General features: G+C 40.2%; 1 protein-coding gene across 2 annotated transcripts in view; it reads left to right on the top strand.

Annotated features, from left to right (window-relative positions):
* Window positions 1-11970, top strand: part of JPH2 (junctophilin 2) — a 76689-nt gene extending 64719 nt beyond the window's left edge. The window contains exons 4-6 of one of the 2 annotated variants that reach the window (XM_063297109.1): window positions 2867-3744; window positions 8978-9075; window positions 11366-11970. In XM_063297109.1, coding sequence (XP_063153179.1) covers window positions 2867-3744; window positions 8978-9058 — 959 coding nt within the window. In that variant the 3' untranslated portion in view covers window positions 9059-9075; window positions 11366-11970. Of the gene's footprint in view, window positions 1-2866; window positions 3745-8977; window positions 9076-11365 lie in introns of those variants that run through there. The other variant, XR_010067533.1, reaches the window with a different exon arrangement.
* The last annotated feature ends 10577 nt before the right edge of the window (window positions 11971-22547 follow it).

Here is a 22547-nt window from a genome sequence, read left to right as displayed (position 1 = left end):
ATCAGAATATGATAAACCAGGTTCTAGAAAGGAGTTTAGCTGAGAGCCAGTTTGGTGTAGTGGTTAAGGCACCATGCTAGAAACCGGGAGACCGGGAGTTCTAGTCCCACCTTAGGCGCAAAGCCAGCTGGGTGACTTTGGGCCAGTCACTCTCACGAGGAAGGAGACAATGGCAAACCACTTCCGAAAATCTTACCAAGAAAACTGCAGGGACTTGTCCAGACAGTCTCCAAGAAACAGAAAGAAAGAAGGAAAGAAGTTAACATTTAAGTATGTTAATGGGTTGCTAAAGTATATTTCAAAAATGTGTAATGTAAGTAGATATGAAGAATTTAGATTTTATCAAGCTTGGAGTGTTGCAACCCTCCATTTATATATTTTTTAAAAAGATACTTTTGTTTCAGCATCAGTTAGTTTGATGAAATATGCATGTTCTCAGTCTTTGAACTGACTCTTCATTGACACAGTGGAAAGGCTGGGCAATATGATTCTTTGTGGTCAAGGTTTAATTTGTATTTAAAAACTGAATGGTATTGTGTGTGTGTGTGAGTGTGTATGTATACAGTGATGTTATTTACTGTTAACTTTTGTCTTTTTTTTTGTATTTATACATTCTGTTTTCCTTTTTGTCATAGTTGTATTCGTTGTATTATTTTTAAAAAGAGCATAATAGTGCAACACTTATGTAACAGTAGGGTTTGCTACATAATTGCACAGTATTCAGTGGGCAAGGCTGATGCATAATTATCTTCATACAAATGAGCAAAATTACTAAGATGGTAGCCACATTCAGACAATCATGTATGAACTTATCAAAGTGAGGAATCTTGCAGCCACTCCTCTCTTCAGTTGAAAAATGATCTATTTTCTCTATTTTCTAAATCATTTGTTATGATTTTCTAAATCATCTATTAACCATAGATTTGTGTTTTATCTGATTATGGGTTAATGGGTTCAATATCAGTTAGAATGTTAAACCATTTTTTGAAGTTTATTTAATATATTGGGTCGTTTATATCTTGGTTTAATTAGATGCGAAAAGATTCTCCAAATGCAACTATTCTGTTCTAAAGTTTTCAGCTGGGATATGAGGCATTTGACAGTAATTACTTATTTATTGACATAAATAAAATATACTGTATACTATTGCAACTGAAGTGGAATTTCAGGAGAAGATATTGTACCCAGACAAAAATTACATTTTCTATCATTTATACTAATTCATGCGGTGATTTTAAAAAATCTGTGACATACATTCAGACCTAGTTGTGATAGAAAATTTTTCTGAAGTGTAAATCATATTCAACTGTAATTTATACAACTGAAAGCAATTTCCATGCAAAATGTAAAACTAAGTATTCAATTTCTGGTAGTTTATCTGTGCCAGTTATAAATCTTATTTAATGTCCAAATGTCTACACATACACACACGCAAAATGATGATTGGTGTAGAATTTACATTTGTAATGTAGACTGATTTAAAGGTTATGTGTGAAGATTTTCTGACCTTGGTTTAAGACAAGACATTTCCTGCCATTTTAGCTATACTCACAAATCTTTCCTTGCTGATTAAGACTGGTTAGTCTGTTCACTTTATCAGAATGTCTGTTTCAGAGTTGCGGCGGGGACGGGATATAGGGGCAGTGGAGAAAACCAAACCAGGCTGATTTTGGCCAGTCTATAAATAATAATGTAGCCCACGGCAATGCTATGGGGCGATACTACAGAATCGAGTGAGATGAAGACAGAATGCAACCTGAACCCAGAAGTCACCTTCTTTAATCAGGTCAGGTCAACTGCTCCAATGCTTCCAACAAGATCCTGATGTCACAGGTGGATGATCTTATGAGTAAGCAATGCATCTGACAGATCACTTTACATTAATGACAAATCTCTGCTGATTTTCCCCCCACCCAGTCTTTATATAGAAGTTATACCCCTGAGAAGATATACAAGTGATATATCTCCATGTGCAGATAAACACCTAGGCAAAGCTATTTATTAGTAGGGCTACCATATCTGGGCTGCAAAACTCTGGATGATCACTAGATGGCAGCAGCATTAGGCTCCTGGTATTCTAGTACTTGCTATTAGGAAACAGAAAGAAAAGGGTTCTAATAAAGGGTAGCCCTCTGTTACCAAGCAGTGTCATTGTAACAATTAATAAATCTAATAAAGCCTTGATCCCAAGATTCTGGCACACCAATTTCTTGCTCAGAAGTAGTGATCAGGGAAAGGGTTCTTACTTTTCAGTGGATTTCATCTTGTTTTAGAAAAACTCATAACTCTCTTTCACTCTCTCCAGCACATACAATACTCCCTTACAGTGTTTTGTTTTGTTTTGTTTTGTTAGGGGGCAGGCTGAGGGCAGTAAAGACTGAGCTCTTCCATAGAGCATTTGATTATTGAGACTTTTTATTTATTTGTTTGTTTAACAGGCTTACAGGCTGCTTCAATCATGATTGATTCCGAGTTAAATGAAGAAGTCATTTTCAATGCTGGGTTTTTTTCTCTAGAGATGGCATTGTTTCCTGTAATTTTATGGATTTTATATTGCTTGCACATCTCCAAGAGTCTATATGAAGTTAGTGATATAAAAATAATTTAAATAAATAATGACTCACCGAACAACAGCAGGCTAACTTAATCTATCCCATTCCTTTTTGGCACAGCATGACAAAAATGAAGACTCATCCTACCTTTTATTAACCTACTTCCTGGTGTGGTGAGGTCTCCCATTCATAGATCTAGAGGTGGCAAGGCTAAGCTGGACCAACTACCAGTCTTTTTGACAGCCACAAACTTACAAGTGTAGGAGATATTTAATGGCCTACTGATAATACTCAGAATTTCTTTTCTTTCTTAGGCCCTGAATACCTGAAGAGGAGGCTACTCCAAGAACTCATGGAAAATGAGGAGAATGTTGAGCATATACAAGAAACACCCCCTGTTGAAGAGACATCTCCAGCAACACCTCCAGAAAGTCCTCAAACTGATGAGCAAGGTTTCATGAAACCTAAGGAGAGTCCAGCTCCGACTCCATCACCATCCGGAACACCACCTGAGGCCAAGCGTGCTAAGCAGGGTTCCCAGAAGGGTGGTTTTCTCAGCCCTGGGACTTGGAATGGAGATCATACCAAGGATGGGAATTACACAGGAAGTAGGCCAAACACATCTTCTAATGCTCTGCTGGCACCAGTGGAGAAGTCAGGAAGTAACAGCAGACCTGCTCCTCAGAGCCTCAGCCTTCCTAGCCAGGTGAAGATTGCTACTGACCAGATGGAGATCAAACCCCTTCAGAGGATACAGAAAGGAGGTGAAGTTAAATTATTTGAGGGCTATCACAGTTATGCTGTGCGAACCTCTCCAGTTACACCCCCAGTGGATAATGAGGAAGACCCATTCTCAGACTCCAAATTTCCTACCAAGCCAAGGTCCCCAGAGCCAGAAGCTGATGCGAAAACAGCAGATCACAAATTAGAGCCACAGAAAAGGGGAAGTACACCCGTCACCCAACATGAACCAGGTCACAAAGAGAAAAAAATAATCAAGACAGAATCTAAGCTGGAGCCCAAACAACATCCACCTGAGCATAAAGTAGAACAGAAAGTAGAAGCTGTGCGTGAAACCAAGCCTGAACAGAAGCCTGAAGCCAAAGTGGTAGCCAAAGCTGAGCCCAAGGCTGTGGTGAAAAAAGTTGCTCCACCAGAGGCAGCAGCAAAAGAGGTGGAAGAACAAGAAGAGGTAGTCTGGTTCTGTCTTCACAGCAGGGATAGTTGTTGATTTAGCAGGTTGGATTGGGGAGAGGGAAGCAATAATAACCATTTTCTAAACTTTCCATTTACTTTACTGTTGATAGGTGTGTGAAAACAGGTTGGTACGTGAACATTTTGTACCTCTTTTCTGGAAAACTAGATTGGTGTTTCATTTTAGATTTTTAAAAATCATTTCAAAACTCCAACGTTTAAGTGTGACTTGAGCTTTATGAGACTAATGCAACTGAGAATGGGGGAATTAGCATTTTTTTCTTAAGTAAATTAATCCCATTAGATACTGTTCAGTAGTAAATAGTTCTAAGAAAATCCTAAGAAATAGCCAAGTGCAAGATTCAGTTTCCTTAAAAGGAAGTTGCAGAGATTTGCAGCACTTTTGTGCTGATAGGGTATATAAGAGCATAAGATGGGGTTTAACAACAATTACACCACAACAAATTCCTCCTCAGTATCAGATTTCTAGGTGAACCCATAGTACTATATGATTTCCTGGAAAATTTGCCTATGAAGATCATTGCAGATTCAAATTTATTAGTTGTGGTGTTCCTAAGAAGCCAAGGACAATGAAGATGAGGAGGAGGAGGATGGTGATATAGATCTATATCCTGCTGTTCCTTCAGGAACTCATAATGCCCCCTCTTCCAAACGTATCCCATCATATGGGAGAACTTGGGCTAGGAGGTATTGACCGGCTCATAGGTGCCCAGTGATTTTATGTAGCAGAGGCTGGATTTGAAACTGGCCCCACCTAGTCCTACTCCAACCACTTAAGCATGCACTACGCTGATTGTTTTTCCTTAAAAGCCAGATAAGCAACATGGGAAAAATACTCCCTGGGCTATTCAATCAGACTAAATCAAATATAGTTTCCAGTTCAATATATTTACAGTATTAACAAATCCAGCAGAGGAGTCAGAAGTGGTGGGTAGCAGTTTAAAATAAAGCAAAACACAGACTTTACTAGTCAAAACCTAGATTCTTATTGTCTAATTGCTAGCTAAATGAATAGTTTAAAATATGCTACTCTTCCTGGTGTGTGTGTGTAACATTTCCTTTGAATCAAGTTTAATTCCTGCCAATTTCTTAGACCTGTCAATGGAGCTCTTGGAAGTGATTTGGCATTTCCTTCTTTTGGGATGTTTCTTCCTACTTCCATTTTTTGGGGGTGGGGTTGCCTTCGAGTCAATCTTGACTCCTGGCAACTGCCTGGACAAGTCCCTGCAGTTTTCTTGGCAAGATTTCAGAAGTGGTTTGCCATTGCCTCCTTCCTAGGGCTGAGTGAAAGTGACTGGTCCAAGGTCCCCCAGCTGGCTTTGTACCTAAGGCAGGACTAGAACTCACCGTCTCCCAGTTTCTAGCCTGGTGCCTTAACCACTACACCAAACTAGCTCTCTTCTTACTTCCTGTTTTGGCCTATATCTCTGGAATTCCCGGGAGATCTCCTACCTTTCCTTTTATTCTAGCATGGCATGATCCAGTGCTTCTACTTTTATTTTAGATAAGCGAAAAATGAACATACAGTCTAGACCAGTGTTTCTCAGCCTTGGCAACTTTAAGATATGTGGACTTCGAAGGCTAAAAAATTTTGGAATCAAATATGTGTTAATATTCAAAAGTTTCTTAAAGTGGATCTACAGAAGAAACCAGAACTGTTTCTCTTGGGATTAATGGAGAAACAGCTTGAGAAACAATGTGGGACTTTGGTTTTATATATGATAACAGCAGCAAGACAAAGATGGAAAGATTCACAGATCCCCAGAGTAGAAGAATGGATGATTAAATTGATGGAATTGGCCAAAATGGCTAAGTTAACAGCACTGATAAGAGAAAATACTGTGTCTGGATTTGTTTCTACTTGGCAACCACTTTTAGATTATTTGCTTGGGTCTGAAAAAAATAACCCCACCCCGGACTTGGGTTTCTTGTCAGAGCAGTGGCAATGTGATCTGAGGGGAGAGTTACAGCTGTCCCCTTTGTCATGGTCAGACCATGCCCTGGTGGCCCTGAGATTCTCTTATGCCACCCCCCTCCGCAGGGAGGCAGGACCCATTTGATTGGTCTGCCCCCGGCGACTGATGGACCCGGCAGGGTTTCAGAGGGAACTGGGGTTTATACCCGGTGATCTGCTGCACGGTCCAGCGGAGACCCTAGCCACAGCCTGGAATAGGGAGGCGGCTGGGGCCTTGGACAGGATTGTACTTGTGTGGCCTCTCTTGTCCCATCGAACCCGGCACTCCCCGTGGTTTACGGAGGAGTTGAGGATTCTGAAGAGGATTAAGAGACGCCTAGAGCGCCGCTGGGGGAAGACAAAGACTGAATTCGACCGAACACAGGTAAGAGCTGCTATTAAGGCCTACCTTGTGGCGATAAAAGTGGCGAAACGTCAATACTTCTCTGCTCTTATTGTGTCCACAGAATGCCGCCCGACGGCCCTGTTTTAGATCACTCGATCCCTTTTGGGGAAGGTGGGATCAGTGACCCACCTACAGGGCCATGCAGGGGAATTTGCTGAGCATCTGCAGGACAAAATCGCTCGGATCCACTCCAAGTTAGACTCCAGGCGTGAGGCTTGGTCTGGAGAGATACCAGGGGAATGGGCTTACCCAGTTATCTGGGAGCAGTTTGATCCTGTTGGACCTGAGGAAGTGGACAGGATCCTATGGACAGTAAATGCCACCACATGCCATCTAGACCCGTGCCCCTCCTGTCTAGTAAAAGCAGCCCAGGAGGTGAAATGTGGTTTGGTCCATGCAATGGTTAATACATCCTTGGGAGAGGGGGTGTTCCTGACTACCTTTAAAGAGGCGTTGGTGCACCCCCTCCTCAAGAAGCCATCGCTGGACCCTACTGTTCTGGACAATTTTTGTCCAGTCTCCCACCTTCCCTTTTTGAGAAAGTGGTGGCTTTGCAGCTCCAGAGGGTCCTGGAGGAAACAGATTATCTAGACCCCTTTCAGTCCCGGTTATGGGACAGAAACGGCATTGGTCGCACTTATGGATGATCTCTGGAGGGAGCGGGATGGAGGCAGTGCATCCATCCTCACTATCCTTGATCTCTCAGCGGCTTTTGATATCATCGACCATGGTATCCTTTTGGGGCAGCTCAGGGAGCTGGGGGTGGGTGGCATAGTTTTACACTGGTTCACCTCCTTCCTCCAGGGCCGGTCCCAATCGGTCTTGATAGGGGAGGAGAGATCAGCCCCACGGCCCTTTCTTTGTGGGGTGCCGCAGGGATCAGTACTCTCCCCTCTCCTTTTTAACATCTACATGAAACTGCTGGGCGAGATCATCCGTCACCATGGAATGAGGTATCATCAGTATGCTGATGATACTCAATTGTATATCTCCATCCCGGGTGAAGTAAGTGATGCTATGACTACCCTCTCCGAGTGTCTGGGGGCTGTGGGGGCCTGGATGGGGAACAACAAGCTTCAACTGAACCCTGGTAAGACTGAGTGGCTGTGGGTCAATGGTTCTTCCGTATCCAGGACATTAACATCTCTGGTTCTGGATGGGGTTGCACTGCCCCAGACAGACCCGGTGCGTAACTTGGGGGTCCTCCTGGACTCACGGCTCCTTCTCGAAGAGCAGGTGGCAGCCGTGGCCAGGAGAGCCTTTGTGCAGCTACATGCTGTGCACCAGTTATGCCCCTTCCTGGATCGGGAGGCCCTTCAAACAGTCACTCATATCCTTGTTATCTCTCATATAGACTATTGCAATGCACTCTACATGGGGCTACCCTTGAAAAGTATCCGGAAGCTTCAGCTGGTCCAGAATGCAGCCGCACAAGTTGCTTTTGGTGCCCCTAGAAGGGCACATGTAACACCGCTTCTGCGCGAGCTGCATTGGGTACCAGTTTGCTTCCGGGTCCAATTCAAGGTGTTGGTTATTACCTTTAAAGCCCTACATGGGATGGGGCCAGGTTACCTGAGGGACCGCCTCTTCCCCATTACATCAACCCGTCCCACCCGATCGTGCAGAGAGGGCATGCTGCGGGCCCCGTCTTTAAGACAACTTCATTTGGCGGGGTCCAGAAAGTGGGCCTTCTCTGCAGTAGCTCCCACCCTCTGGAACATGCTGCCCCCGGAGGTGAGATTGGCCTCATTGCTCCTGGCCTTTCGGAGGAGACTGAAGACCTGGTTTTGCTGCCTCGCTTGGGATGGAGAGGGGAATAGATCTACATGGGGATGGCTGCTATAGACCACTCTTCCCACACTTGGACTGTTTTAGACTCTTTCGCCACTTGGACTTTTTATCTTTACTTTTATTTATATTATTTATTATTGTATTTTTATATTGTATAGTTGTGATTGTTGTTTTAATTGATTGTTGTAAACTGCCCAGAGTCCCCCAATGGGAGGAGATGGGCGGGGACAAATTGGATAAATAAATAAATAAATAAAGTTTTGATTTTAGGTTTTGATGATTAAATGGTTCAATTTTATAGAAATAATGTTATTAAGGTTTAATTAATGGTAAGAGATTATATCTGTATATAATATGTGCATTTATATTTGTATTGGATAAAATTGGAAGTCACTTTATTCTTCTGTTTTCTGTCTAATTCTGCACCTTTTTAGTTTTTCTTTTTTCTTTAGTTCTATATCTTATCTATATTCTATATTTTGTATTTTAACTATACTTTGAAAATTAATGAAGTTCTTTTCTTTATAAAAAAAAGATATGTGGACTTCAACTCCCAGAATTCCCCAGCCAGCATGCTAAAGTCCACGTATCTTAAAGTTGCCAAGGTTGAGAAACGGTGATATAGACTGTGGTTCATAGGTTAATAGTTAGTGAAAACCAGAGAGCTTCATAATCTGTGGTGCAGTTGTCATGAAAAGTTCCAGTTAATCTGAAGATGAAATTAAAAGTCATTCTTGCAGCCATACAGGAGGGATAGGGTTTAAGCCCAAGGTGCTTATTCTTATAATGCTAAAGTATGGTATAGGACAGGGTAGGTAGCAATGCGTGTTGCTCCAAATGTTGCTTCATTATAATTCCCAGCACCTCTCACAATTGAACATACTTCCACAGGACTCTGGGGCTTATACAGTAGTTCAGCAGGACCTTTGTGTATATAGATGGATAGTCTTTTTAAAAAATTCTGTTTGTTTCATTTCATATTTTGAGAATATTTGCAAGCTAAGTCTTTGTTTTAATCCATAGCAGATAATAGAATGCTCTTGAATTTTTCCCCCTTAGGGACCTAACACAATAATCATTTGCATGGTCATCTTACTGAACATTGGCCTATCCATCTTATTTGTACATTTTCTGACATGATGAGATACAGAAACAAGGTAAGAGTAACAATACTGGTGTGACTTAAGGTGCAGTATTTTTTGATTGCCCTTCCTTCCTATGGCTAGCTAATGTGGGCTTTTATACATGAATACCATTGCTACTTAGTTACTTATCTGGGCAGAACTCCTATTTCTTATTTTGTTGTTATAAAAAGCATTGCAAAGAAAATAGTTTATCAGACCAGGCAGTACAATTCTCTTCATGTTTATTCCAATTCAACATCCATTGAGTTCAATGAAAATTGTTTCCCAGAAGCTTGTCATCAACATACTCACTGATTCTTCCCACCAGTCATTCTTTAACTCAAAACCTCAAAATCATCTCACTATGTATTGAAGTAATGGCTGGGGCATATAACAATCCTTAAGTGGCACAGAGCCCTGATTTATTCATTTTCCAGAAATTTGGAGTATTTGTTTGTATGACACAAAATATAGGTGTCATAATTATAGGAATTCTAGTTGGTTTCCAACATATAATTTTAAAACATAATAGAAGCCATGTACAGTAATAACAATAAAAATGAATTTAAATTCCAGTTAAAATACAACACACCAGCAAATTAAAGTAGAATACAAAATACTAGTTGCCCTGGTCACATCATGACTGGATTATTGCAATGTGCTTTACATCGGGCTCTCCTTGAAGACCATCTGGGAGGTATAGCTAAAACACAATGTTGTGGCACAAGCAGTAATGGGTAGCTCTCAGTATGCCCATGTGTCATCGCTGCTATGCAAGCTGCATTGGTTGCCAGTCAGCTTCCAGATGCAATTCAAGGTGCTGGTTGTTACCTAACTGTTTCTGCCCACCTGGAACGTTCCAGCAGAGTGGGTACGCTCCAGAGTGGGTATGCTCCAGATCCCTTCTATTAAACTTTGTCATCTTGCGTGCCTTCTCTGTAGAATTTCCCCCACTCTCCCGAGATACGAACAGTGTCCTTTCTCTTAGGATTCCTAAAAGCCCTTGAGACCTGGCTTTGGTCTCAGGCCAGGGGTTAATGTGTTTGTGGGGCCCCTGGTTTGGCTTGATTTGTTATTGTTACGAGTATTTCAGTCCAAGCTGCTTGTGGTGTGATACGTTTTTAACTGCTTTTATTGTTTTTGTATTTGTAAGCCACCCAGGTCTGTGGGAATGGGCAGCTCTAATAAATTTTAATAAATAAATGAATAATTATCTCAACCCACTTCTTCAGGACCTATTAATTACTCCATCTGAGTCCTCTTCATCCATTTTAACCTCTCTGCATATTACCTCTCTTTCCTTCTTCATATTACCTATCTTTCTTCACTCCTCTGATACTCTAAACTTTCCTTTCTTTCTTCTCCACCTTCGTATTTTTCTTCTTTTCCATGCTCTGTTTCTTCTCACACTTTTGTTTTGCATGTACTCTTTTCCCTTCTCTCCCCTGCATCATCTCCACAATTCTCTGTACTTCCACTCATCCACCAGACTTCCTCCTTGTTCTCTTGGCCTCCACCACTGACTGATTCTTCCTCCACCTACCTGACTCCTGTGGTCACTGTGTCCAGCTATGGAGACTGATACAATAAGCATTCCAGAGTTGGTAGGAAAAGTCAGACAAGAAGCCAGCCACTTTTTGTACCATTTGGTTTCAGCCAAACTGGGAGGATGAGGTGTTTGTTTTAACAATAATCTAATTGAACTCCCTGATGAAATTGTCCTCAGGCCACCATGATTTTTTTTTTAAAAAAAATGAAAAAGATGGGTGAGAGAAGATAGAAGGATTGGAAAGAGTAAAGCCAATTCATATATTGGGGTTGCCTCCCCTTTGCTGAGAGTTTCTCCCCAACAACTCCTATTCAGGCAATTTCATTCTGTGGATGGGGGTCTGGGAGTCATACAAACAACATTGCATTTTTTAGCACTGCAGAGTAACCACTGACACAGTCTTCTGTTCTTTACTGTGCATGATCTATTCTATTTTCTACCACAGGATGGCTGCTGATACCATCAAATTATTAATCAGGCAAAGATAAGCAAGAATGTGGGAAATAGAAGACAAGCATGGGAGATGGAATAGGGACAGCATTGTTTTATTGTCCAGTGATAGGGTTTGTTTAAATGCATAGGTAAGCAAACCAGAATGTTAGATCTTAGTTTCTAATCCTAATGGAAAGCCCTCCTATCCTACTGATGGAACCGTCTCCATTTAACATTTTCCTAGTGTAGTATCAGAATTGTTAAACACATTTTTAAAATTATGAATTCTGCTATGACGCTAATTTATACCTTCCTAATTTTTTAAATTTTATATCTTCACAGAAGTTTATGCTGGTCTAAACAACAATCCTGATCAGAGATAACATCAACCATTCAGAGCTATGTTAAAAGGAAGATGCACAGAAGCACCCAGTGAGTGTACTGAGGTCCTAAACTTTCATGCAATGCTTCTGGCAAACTGTTTTGCTCCAACCATAGCAAGAAGAGGTCTCAAATTTTGCAACCCTTTTTATTCTTCCTTTTGTTTTGAATCTGCATTGCTTTAAAGATTTATAATTTTGATGAACTACACTGCCACTTGTTGAAGAAACAAGGATTCATCTTAATTGTGGAATGGAAACACAAACTAAAAAGTCTTTTCTTCGAATTTCACTGTGAAAACGTCAGACGTAATGGTACAAATCTTCCCACCCCATATTTCTAAATTGCGCTGCATCTCCAAATCATGGTTAACTCCAAGAGTGTGCTGAAGGTGGCTGGAGGGCACTTTGAATGTTGAGGATTTTTCCAAATCCCTTGAAAAAAATAGTTTGCTAAAATCTAATTGTGGCCCTTCTGTTTAGTCACTAAAGTTGGAGCCAATAGGAAAGATTTAGAAATTAGAAATGAGGGCTTAAAACATCTTCCTGTCTCATGAGGGACCCCCCCTCCCCCATCCTGTATTTTGCATTCTAGAAGCTGTGGCTTTTTTTTTTTCCTTAGCTCCATTAGGAGAGCCAAGGTATTTGGGCATCCTTTTCCTCCATTGTCCAATGTGATGCTTTTCTCCACTAGCAAAGCAGCACACTCGTTTCTTCCTACACTGTTTCAGTTCAAACTGAGTTTAGGATTTGGATATGTAGAACTTGTCAGCAACTTTCTTAGCTAATGTAGAAGTGGAGCAAAGCTTCTTATAATGAAGAACTGGCTCAGCTGGATTCATTTAGACATCTAGTGGGCTACATATGAGGGCTTCTGCCGCTTCTTTTATCCCTTTGGTGTGTCATTTCCCACACTTTCCTTATTCATAGACTATGCAGCTTCCCTTCAATCTGGCTAGCTGGCAGTGGTGGGAGAGTGCCAGGCTGACAGCTCGTTCAGACCCTTTACTTCTTAAAGTTTCCAATTAGATGTCCTCCTTCCTTAGCAATTGTCCTGGGCCAGTAGCACTTGAGACGCTTTGAGGAGTTGCTATGCCAACTTGTCTACATTGCGTATAATCCTAAATGGTTGTTCTTGTCAGTCATACTTGGAGCTGTTTTCTTTGGAGAGTAGCCTTATTTAATGCCCCCTCAAAACAATAACTTGAAAGAAGTTCACCTAAGAAGTTGGAGGGGCTAAAGAAAAGAGGACTCTCCCAATCACAAGTGCCACAAAGCCTCCAGGATAAGGCACACACGTCATAGTGCCAGCAACACAAGTGAAGCCTCAGCCGGCAAAGTTGGAGTGCTGGGCCAAGAGTGACAGAACTCCCCTGTCCCTCTGAGTATGGGCAAGCAATCCTCTTGATAACCAATTGGCAGCATATCCCCTAATTCAGGGTTCCTCAACCTTGGCAACTCTAAGCTGTGTGGACTTCAACTCCCAGAATTCCTCAGCCAGCAAATCTGGCTGGGGAATTCTGGGAGTTGAAGTCCACACAGCTTAGAGTTACCAAGGTTGAGGAACCCTGCCCTAATTAATTCTGGATGTAGTTTCCCCATTCAAACCAAAATGAATCCAGTGTTAGGAAAAATCAGGTGGTTTCACCTGCTGCTAATTCTGTTTAGAAGTCCGTCTTCCAAAATGAATGAAGCTTTTTTTTTTTTTGTCTGAATAGCAGATCCCATTCTAGGATGTAAGTAAAGCCACAGTTTAAAAAATGAAAATAAATCTTCTCGTCTTTCATAGATGTCAGTGTAAGGGGTGCTGAAATCTGGTCTTACTGTAAGCAATTCTCTTTGCATTGCTGACTAGCAGCAATTAGATACCCTGAAACTTGTTTAGAACTTAAGCTTACTAACTATAGGCTACATTTTAATGTGGTTTGGTATGAATGTTGGTAGATGAAATCTATGCTCATTTAATAATTATGCAGTGCCTTGCGTATTTTTGTTGCTAGTTTTGATTACCCCCATCCCACCCTAAGATTAGACCTGTGGCAAGATCCACTTTAAACTCTGTCCTTTTCTCTCATTATTCAGATGCACACATGGCTTGACATTAAAAATGTAATATGTGAATCTGTCTTTAAAGTGTGTGGGTGCTCTGTCTCCCAACCTTCTTTTTGGGGGGAAAAAAAGAGAAGGATTTTTGTGTCAGTTTCCAAAGCTTTTTAAAAAGTGCCTTCTTTAAAACTGACTATGATTTGTTATGTGTAGTGACAGTCCTTGGAGTTGCAGCAGTGGGTTAAAAGTGTGCAAATAAAATAGAGAGGAAAATTAATAGATAATAGGAGACTGTAACTGAAGGTGCCAAAAGGTGACAGGCTTTTAAATGCAGCAGGTAGACCGAGGGCTGGTGTTTGCAGAGCGGATGACTTACAACTCATGAACTGCTGAAAAAGAATTCAGAAAACAGGGGTGTTGCTATTTTGTGTCTTTCCCTCCACAGCTTTAAAAAATATATTTTTTTTTACTGAAATTATATTCTACATTGAAGGAGGAGAAAAACATTATTTTCACCAAGGAATGATGTATTACAATACCACTCAGAAAATTGTGTAAGATTATCTTAAGGAATATCCTCCAGACATGAAGTAATAGTAATACAGGCAGCTTTGAGGCTTTTATTGCTACTTTTCCTTTTCTTCTAAATATATTCTCCTAAATATAACCAGGCTGTTATTTGCTTTTGAAACCTGACAGCCTCTTTCCTGGCTTTCCAGGTGTACAGTTCAGTATGCCAGCAGCTTTATAACAGTGAAAGTGATTTTCTCTGAGAGATGTCCGTGTCCTTTATCATGAAGCATTGTTCCCATCCACTTCTGAACTCTTTTGCAGAAATACTGTATGGTTATTTTCTTTGTCATGCTTTCTTCCTTGCAATGTAACGACAAGGATAAATACATCTGCTGTTTGGGGCAGATACAGGCCAGGATCCACAGACTACCCATCCAGAAGCATGTGTTCATCTGTTGTTTTTTAAATTATTATTATTTTATTTTCCTTTGGACAGCTGGATCTCCATGCCAAATTGCAAACTGATTTTGAAATTTGTCCCTTTCAAATGTAATATGGCTGATGAATACAGTGCAAAATGTTCAGGCTCTCATTTGGAGTGCAAAACATTTTTGACTGTCCTTGCCATGTATGTTGTATGTTTTTATATAAAGATATATTTATGTATATTAAAAAAAACTTTAAAGAGAAGGAGCTTCTTGGGGCTTATGTATACATTGGTATCCCCTAAGTCACTAGTAACTGTTGTGTTTACATTAAAATAACCACAAGCCTTCTCCCAAGGAATAAATGTAAGTAATTCAGTAAAGCAGGAATGAATCACATATAGCATTTTGGCTCTCAAATGATGCCAGTTCTTTCTACAGTCCTGAGAACCTTAACTTTTAGTTTTGTTTAAAGGATCTTCTTTACTTCTTCTTCCAAACACCATTTTGATCAAGATGGCACAAATAAAATCCAGAGCATCATCTGGAAGTTCCTGCGGGTGTGAGTTTTTCCATTCATACTCAAGAGGCCTCTTTTAAGGTGAACAGAAAGGTCCTGCAGGAAGATCTGCACCCTATTGCTTACCTTGCCCAAAGAGCTGCTGGACTGAGACTAATGTGTACACAAGCCCTGTGGAGTTTTGCTTCCTAGGGTGAGCAGGAGCAGGTTTACCTCAATTTGCATGCCTTCAAACATAGAACGGTATTCTTAAAAAGTTCAGGGCTTTCAAAATGACAGATGTATCACCACCAGAAGCACACCTTTTAAAATCACAAGTTTTAAAAATAAAAAATATATGACAATTTTGCAGTGCTATCCAGGACTTTTTATTTGCTGTTCTTCTGGATTACGTGCAATAATAAAAGGTTATTTTGTTCACTTTACCAGTTCTGATTTATTTTAGATGAAAGTGGGGGAAATTTTCATATCTGACATGTTTAACAAACCAAAGGTGTATCAGGTGCAAACTACAAGATGCAAAGTCTAGCCAAAGTTAAGCTATTTTAAGCCACACAGCTTTCAATGGGGCAAACATTAAGTATATGTTAAAAGTTCACTCATACCAGTTTATAGAACTTAAACATCTTTTGGGTCATCCTCAAGAAGTTTTCATTTTGTTGGGTATGTCAGATTGTTACACAATTACTAATCAAAAGTGGCCAATCTGGATGCTGAGTATTGACGCTGATGATAATTATACATGTTTACTTCAGGCCAACCAAACAATACTATCAAGGTCCTTTCCCAGTGGTTGTGGTGGGCCTAGATGAGAAAGAACAGGCTTTGGCTTAACTCTAGCAAGACTGGGTATAGGACTTAGTACCCCTTGGATCTGCGAATTTTCCACCTTTATTTCTAGATGAGGATGATACTCCACCAGATAGAACTGAAATGCTATTTGGGGGTCCTCTTGGACTCTTGGCACCTGAATGAAGAGTAGGTGGCAGCCATGACCAGGAGAGTTTTTACACAAATAAATCTTATCTGCCAGTTGCATCCATTCCTAGATTGGGAGGCACCGTTTATGGTCACTCACACCTTAGTCACCTCAATATTGCAATGTGCTTTACATGGGGCTGCCCTTCAAGAGCATTTGGAAGCTTCAGTTGGTCCATAATGCAGCAGCACATGCAATGTTGGGTGCGCCATGGTATGCCTATGTAACACCACTGCTATATGAGCTGCACTGGATCCCAAGGTGCTTTTTGTTACCATTAAACCTGACATGGCATGGGACCAGGTTACTTACAGGACTGCCTCTCTCCAGTGGTTTCTGCTTGCCCCACCAGATCTGGCAGAGTAGGCATGCTTCAGGCACCATCAATAAAACAGTGTCATTTTCATGCCTTCTCTTTATGGCCTGTAATAGCCTCCCTCCTGAAATAAGAATAGTCCCTACTCTATTGTCGTTTTGCAAGACCACGAAGACCTGGCTCTTCCCCCAGGCATTGTGGGATGTTACCATGGGGGCTCTGGCATGGGTATATGTGATAAGTAGTTTTGTGGTTTTATGGAGCTTCAGTAGAGGGGGTATTTTGGGGGTGGGGTGGCAATGGAATTCTTTGCTTTTATCTTTTTATCTTCTTCACCACCCAATTTCTTGGATAGATGGGTAAGGTAAAGGTAAAGGTTTCCCTTGACGTAAAGTCCAGTCGTGTCCGACTCTAGGGGGCGGTGCTCATCTCCGTTTCAAAGCCTTGGAGCTGGCGTTGTCCATAGGACACTTCCGGGTCATGTGGCCAGCATGACTCACGGAACGCCGTTACCTTCCCGCCGAAGCGGTACCAATTAATCTACTCACATTTGCATGTTTTCGAACTGCTTGGTGTGCAGGAGCTGGGACGAGCAACGGGATAGATGGGTAAAGGACAAATAAATTGGACAAATAAATAAATACATTTTAATTCATATTTAATTTTTATTTTTCTTTAATCAAATGTTTTCCTATTTCTTGAAGACATTTCAATTTTTGTTGTTCTAATACATAAAAGAAGCAAATTAAATTCTCCCCTCTTCCCAGTTTCAAGGCCAGAATCCCAATTGTTCATCATACGTTATTAAATGACTCCTAACAACAGCTGTCCTTTTAAATACTTCAGCATTGATGAACCAGTTTTGTCTATTCTAGCATTCTATTTTCATTGTAACCACAAGCTGAAGCAGTGAATTCTACAAGAAGAGCAAAGTCTCCATCAAGTTGACTTCATGGGCATATCAATGTAGTTCCATGGATTACAGAAGGGATTTGCTGTTGCCCTTTTCCAGGATATTTTCTTTTCAACTTTCTAGTCTAGTCTATAACCCAGGAAGTCTCTAATCCGAGTACTAAGCAGCCTATCCCTGCTTAGTTTATGTGCCCCCCCCAAAAAAAAATTGGGTAGGTGCTGCTGCCTACTGAGACCCCTAAGAAGAAGATGAACATAGTAGCATCCTCCCCAGTCTTATTGCTCAACGACTGGTATTGAACAGCTATTGCTTCCAATACAGGGGTTAATTTATTGTTATCATATATCATGGCTACTGAAAGGAAGATTGGGGTATTAAAATAAGTAACTACATGACAGCTTATGGTAGGTCTTTTTCAACAATTGCTAAACAAGCTTGACAGGCCAGCTCAGCACTGGCAAGGTGTAACTTCCAACAAGATTTCTTGCAAAGAATAACAGTTGGACAGAGTGTTATATGTCCATTTCATATTACATTTCAAAGATAATGGAGGAACATGGGAGATCCTTCCATCCACTGACAAGTCTGATCTCTTTGAGACGATACAGCAAGGATAAGATTCCATGTTAATGCCTTAGAAAAATTCCAGTCCAGAAATACCAGTTGCAATGGAATGTGGAAGGGTTATAAAATAACTCCAGTGAGAAGGTGGATCACTCCACAGACAGCTTTCACTTTTCTTAAGTGTCTAATAATTTGTGCAGTGGAACCCTCTGCTGGAAATAAAACACCATGATGAAAAGGGTCACTTAAGCTTCTAGATCCACCAGCTCCAATTACTGCAGTGGCTTGTGGGAAAAAACACAAATGCTTTCTCTGCATGAATTCTACTAGCAAAAAAATTGCTTCTGCCTTCACTCGCAGAAGGAGTTGATTTACATTCCAGCAAGTATCATATCCTGAAACCTGAATTCAATCACTGATCAAATCACAAAAGAAAGGACATTTGATTCCTGTCATCACAATCTCTAAAAAAAATATCACAAAGGAACTCTTCTCAAGGGACTTTCTCAGTTGTGGTGCTACTGTTAGCATTAAGGGGTAGTCCTGTTGAGAAATATTTCTTTTCTGTGAAAAAAAAAATGCACATAATTCGTCCATAAATCTGGAAAATTTTGGAACAACCCTGTGAGATGAGTTGGGTTGAGAGAAAGCGATGGGCCCAAAGTCACCCAGCTGGCTTTCATGCCTTTTTTTTTTTTGCAATTAATTTCCAGCTAAATTCCTTTCACTCTTACTAATTTTTATTATAAAAATAATGATGTTATTATAATCAATATTTAATGATAATGCTTAGAAATAAATTGTCTATCCCTAACAATCTGTTCCCCCATGCCCACTATAGGATCAGTGTTGCATATAACTTGAAAAAGACTTCCTTTGACTGAAATTATTCAAGGTTTATGTTGGACATAACAGAACTAATTACCTGGAATTTAATTATTCATGTACTAAATGTAGTCAAGATGAACTTTGGCAGCCTCAAAGTAGCATAATTAGTTTCTTATTTCTGGGTTGTTTCTGCTGTTTTAAGCTCAAAAATACAGGCAGTTTTAAAAAGTCATCATCTTTTCCTGCAATGAATTTTCTGCAAAGGTGCAAAAATGCAGAGAGTATAATGTGTGGTCTGGGACATCTGCAGATGTACCACAGCAATTCTACTGATGAAGTTTAAAATTTGGCCTTGTAAATTGCTTTAGCAAAAACAAGATGAGAACCATCTATAAATGGCTGAATTTAATAAAATAGAGAAATGTTCGTGTTTTGGGCAATGCATTTTTTTAATGCAGTGGAATCATATACAGTAAGTTCATAACACTACATATATCATAAATACATATTTAAATCTCTGAGGCAACCTAGCTGCATTGTTTGGAATATATGTATCAGGACAAAGAATAAGCATTTCAGCTGATCCTTATCCTATTATATATCTATAAATGTGACTGCCCTCTGGGTAGAAAGCTGAGTTACACATTGACATTATTTTATTGATTCTTTAGTTACAGAAAATAATAGAGCCTTCATTTTTTCACAGCCACTGCACTCCTGGACAAAAGTGTTGTTGAACATCCCATAATAAGCTGAAGTGTCCTTAGTTTCCTGACCATTCATTGTCAGGTCAAACTCAGTGTATATGTGAAGATACAATTTAGATTCTTCCATTACAAAAAATGCTTTTTTACTACTAGGGCATTACCACACTTGGGTTATAATACACCCAGTTTCAAAAATGGCTGCTGCAATAGGTGTAGCCCCTCATGAAGCTGGGCAAATTGTTTCCAATTTGAATAATCTTCAGTTCAAAACACATTCCATTTGAATTTGAATGCTGTTTCACGCTTGGAGTGGGATGTTCAAATTTGAAAGAGTTCAAATTTTAAACAATTTGCACGTTCTATCATACATATCCATTTTAAAAATTAAATGATTGATCCAGACTCACATTAACAATTCTGCTGATGTTAACCAAAACCACCACAACAACAGGACAAGACAAAACCTTATGGATTCCTCAGAACTGAGCTGTTCCAAATGAATAATATTAAAAGCATCTCTGTTTACTCCAAACCAGATTTAGAAGTTATTTTTAAATTGTAATTACCTCATAGTATAGGCTTTTCATGGGAAAACAGATCAAAATGCTATTAATAATCATCCATGATTTAAGAGTTGAATAAATTTAATCAGTCCAAAAGATAGAACTTTGAGGAAACCCAAAATAAATTAATGCTACTTCAAAAACTGCCAGGAATTCATATCAAAGGCTTTCTTGTCATCCAAAGAAATTCTAGCTGCAGTCTGTATGTCATACTTCTTCTTCAACAATCAGCTTAGAAAATCTACGAATTAAAATAGCAACACCTCTTGCACACCTGTGTAAATTATTGTTGCTGTTTATTTGTTTAGTCGCTTCCAACTCTTCGTGACTTCATGGACCAGCCCATGCCAGAGCTTTCTGTCGGTCATCAACACCCCCAGCTCCCCCAGGGACGAGTCCGTCACCTCTAGAATATCATCCATCCACCTTGCCCTTGGTCAGCCCCTCTTCCTTTTGCCCTCCTCTCTCCCTAGCATCAGCATCTTCTCCAGGGTGTCCTGTCTTCTCATTATGTGGCCAAAGTATTTTAGTTTTGCCTTTAATATCATTCCCTCAAGTGAGCGGTCTGGCTTTATTTCCTGGAGGATGGACTGGTTTGATCTTCTTGCAGTCCAAGGCACTCTCAGAATTTTCCTCCAACACCACAGTTCAAAAGCATCGATCTTCCTTCGCTCAGCCTTCCTTATGGTCCAGCTCTCGCAGCCATATGTTACTACAGTTAATGAATAATTTGTGAAATCGGTTATAAAGTATACTTGTTACGTTTTTTACTTCAGGTTACAGAGTAGCCTCCTAAAAAGTATTGAGGGACAGAATCCTCTAGCATTTTCATAACGAGCTTGTCACGTTGGTGCTGAAGCTATGTGAAAGAGAATTGCTTTATAAAATGTTGCTAAGGCAACATATCTATGAGAGTGTGCTATGTTTGCTTTGTAGTTTAATCTCCAGTTCTCCAAAAGGCAACAGCACAGCAGGGGATTGAGGAGCAAAAAACACGAGGCTGGAATAATACCATCTATGTAAGGAAAGTCTTAGAGATACAATGGAAGGACAGCAAAGCGATAAAGGTAGAAATAACATGCATAGTACAGAACTGTATCAGAGTGTTCTTTGAGCTGTTCTTTTAAAAAAAAAAAAAATCATTTTCATTGTAGAGTAAATTAAAAAAACCACCAGCACAGCATTGTTAGCGGTGGATTTGGGGACATGAAAACCATATGACTATCTCAAATATTGTATTGATTTTCATGTTGACAGTATGATACTTTGGTACTTCAGAAGGCAGTTCTAGGGCATGGGATGTTGTGGACTTCTCCTTATAAAGGTAGACAGGGAGAGTTCTTCCTTTGACTACCAGCAGAATACATTGATGCTGAGGCTAGAAGCACCAGCAAGGTTCCATCTCTATCAGTAAAAAGGCAAAAATGGGGCATGTTGGGATAGATTAGGGAATATGCCCTTGTAATAGGGAGTAAGGAAACTGGGTCAGCCCTGAAGAAAGCACCATTAGTTTCACTCACAATAGAATCAGTGGGAAGAAAAAAATTGAAATTAAAAAAAAAAAATTACAAATGGAAAGGAGAAAAACTCATGCCTTTTGCTACCTTCTATCCTGCTTAGTTAAAACTTAGAAGGTTTTAGAAAGAGAATGTTCTCCCAACATTGCCTCTACCTCCGACCATGACTTCCATAGAATTACTGTGAAAGATGTTTACTGTTTGGGCATCTTGTTTTTCTTTCAATGTTTGCTATTTCGGCTATAATGAGTTTAGGCTTTTCAGTAGTGATGAATAACCCAATTCAGGTTGTCCAGACCAAAGAATTTTGTCACCCCTTCTGGGTGCAGGTGTGCACAGCTGCCATCAAATAACAAGAAAAATAAAAAGGAGAACAAATACTGGTATCCTTTGTCATCTAGAACATTAGTCCAAGATATTTTGCTGCCTGAACAGAAATCCAGATAATGTTCTCTATTTGTTAGGGCTAACACTTTAATAAGCCTCCTTAGCATCCAGTTATCATTTTCTGTTGGGGAGGGGTGGGGAAGAGAAACATTCAGATCTCAGGCTGCACCCATGGTTGGTAGAGATAACTGAGACCATTGTTTCCCATTGGGGTCATCACAAAAAATTATGGTTTAAAAAAATTAGAGGTAGACACAAATGGTCTTTTGAAAATTTCTACCAAATTTGTGGACAAATCAGATGGTTGATGTCTCCAAATTTCTCCTGGGTAGGGAAATTTTTACAGCCTTTCACAAGGAGAGAATGCTGCCTTTGTAGTGACAGAAGCACCAGGCAGGAGAAAAAGCTGCACGGGAGGATTACCCTCATTACGGCTTTCCTTGGGATTTAATGGAAACTTGGAAAGGGAGGCTGTGGATTGATAGAGATGACTGGATAGTGAAAGGCAGGACATTCATACACATAGACCAACAGAGTGGGCCACATACAGAAACATCCCACTTCACATTGGAGAATTTCTCCAAAATTCTGTTCTCCTCGGAAACAATTTCTAAGGCAAATTCTCTTTCAGCAAATTGCATAAGAATAGGTGGAAAAAATAGAGGATAAGTTCTCTTTCCAGAACTTTAACAAATCCAGCAATTCTTCTCAAGATGTAAGGCACACATGAAGCATGAAGAGGATATGCTGATGGAAGTACTCAAATTCATTATTCACACTGAAACCAGTCAGGACTTCTGAAGCATCCTAGTTCCATCTTAACCTTACAATGAAATCCATCTCCTTGCAGTTCCAAATCGACGTTA

Source organism: Candoia aspera, chromosome 3 (genome assembly GCF_035149785.1).
Source record: "Candoia aspera isolate rCanAsp1 chromosome 3, rCanAsp1.hap2, whole genome shotgun sequence".
Classification (NCBI taxonomy): Eukaryota; Metazoa; Chordata; class Lepidosauria; order Squamata; family Boidae; genus Candoia; species Candoia aspera.
This window is presented reverse-complemented; position numbering and strand designations above follow the sequence as displayed.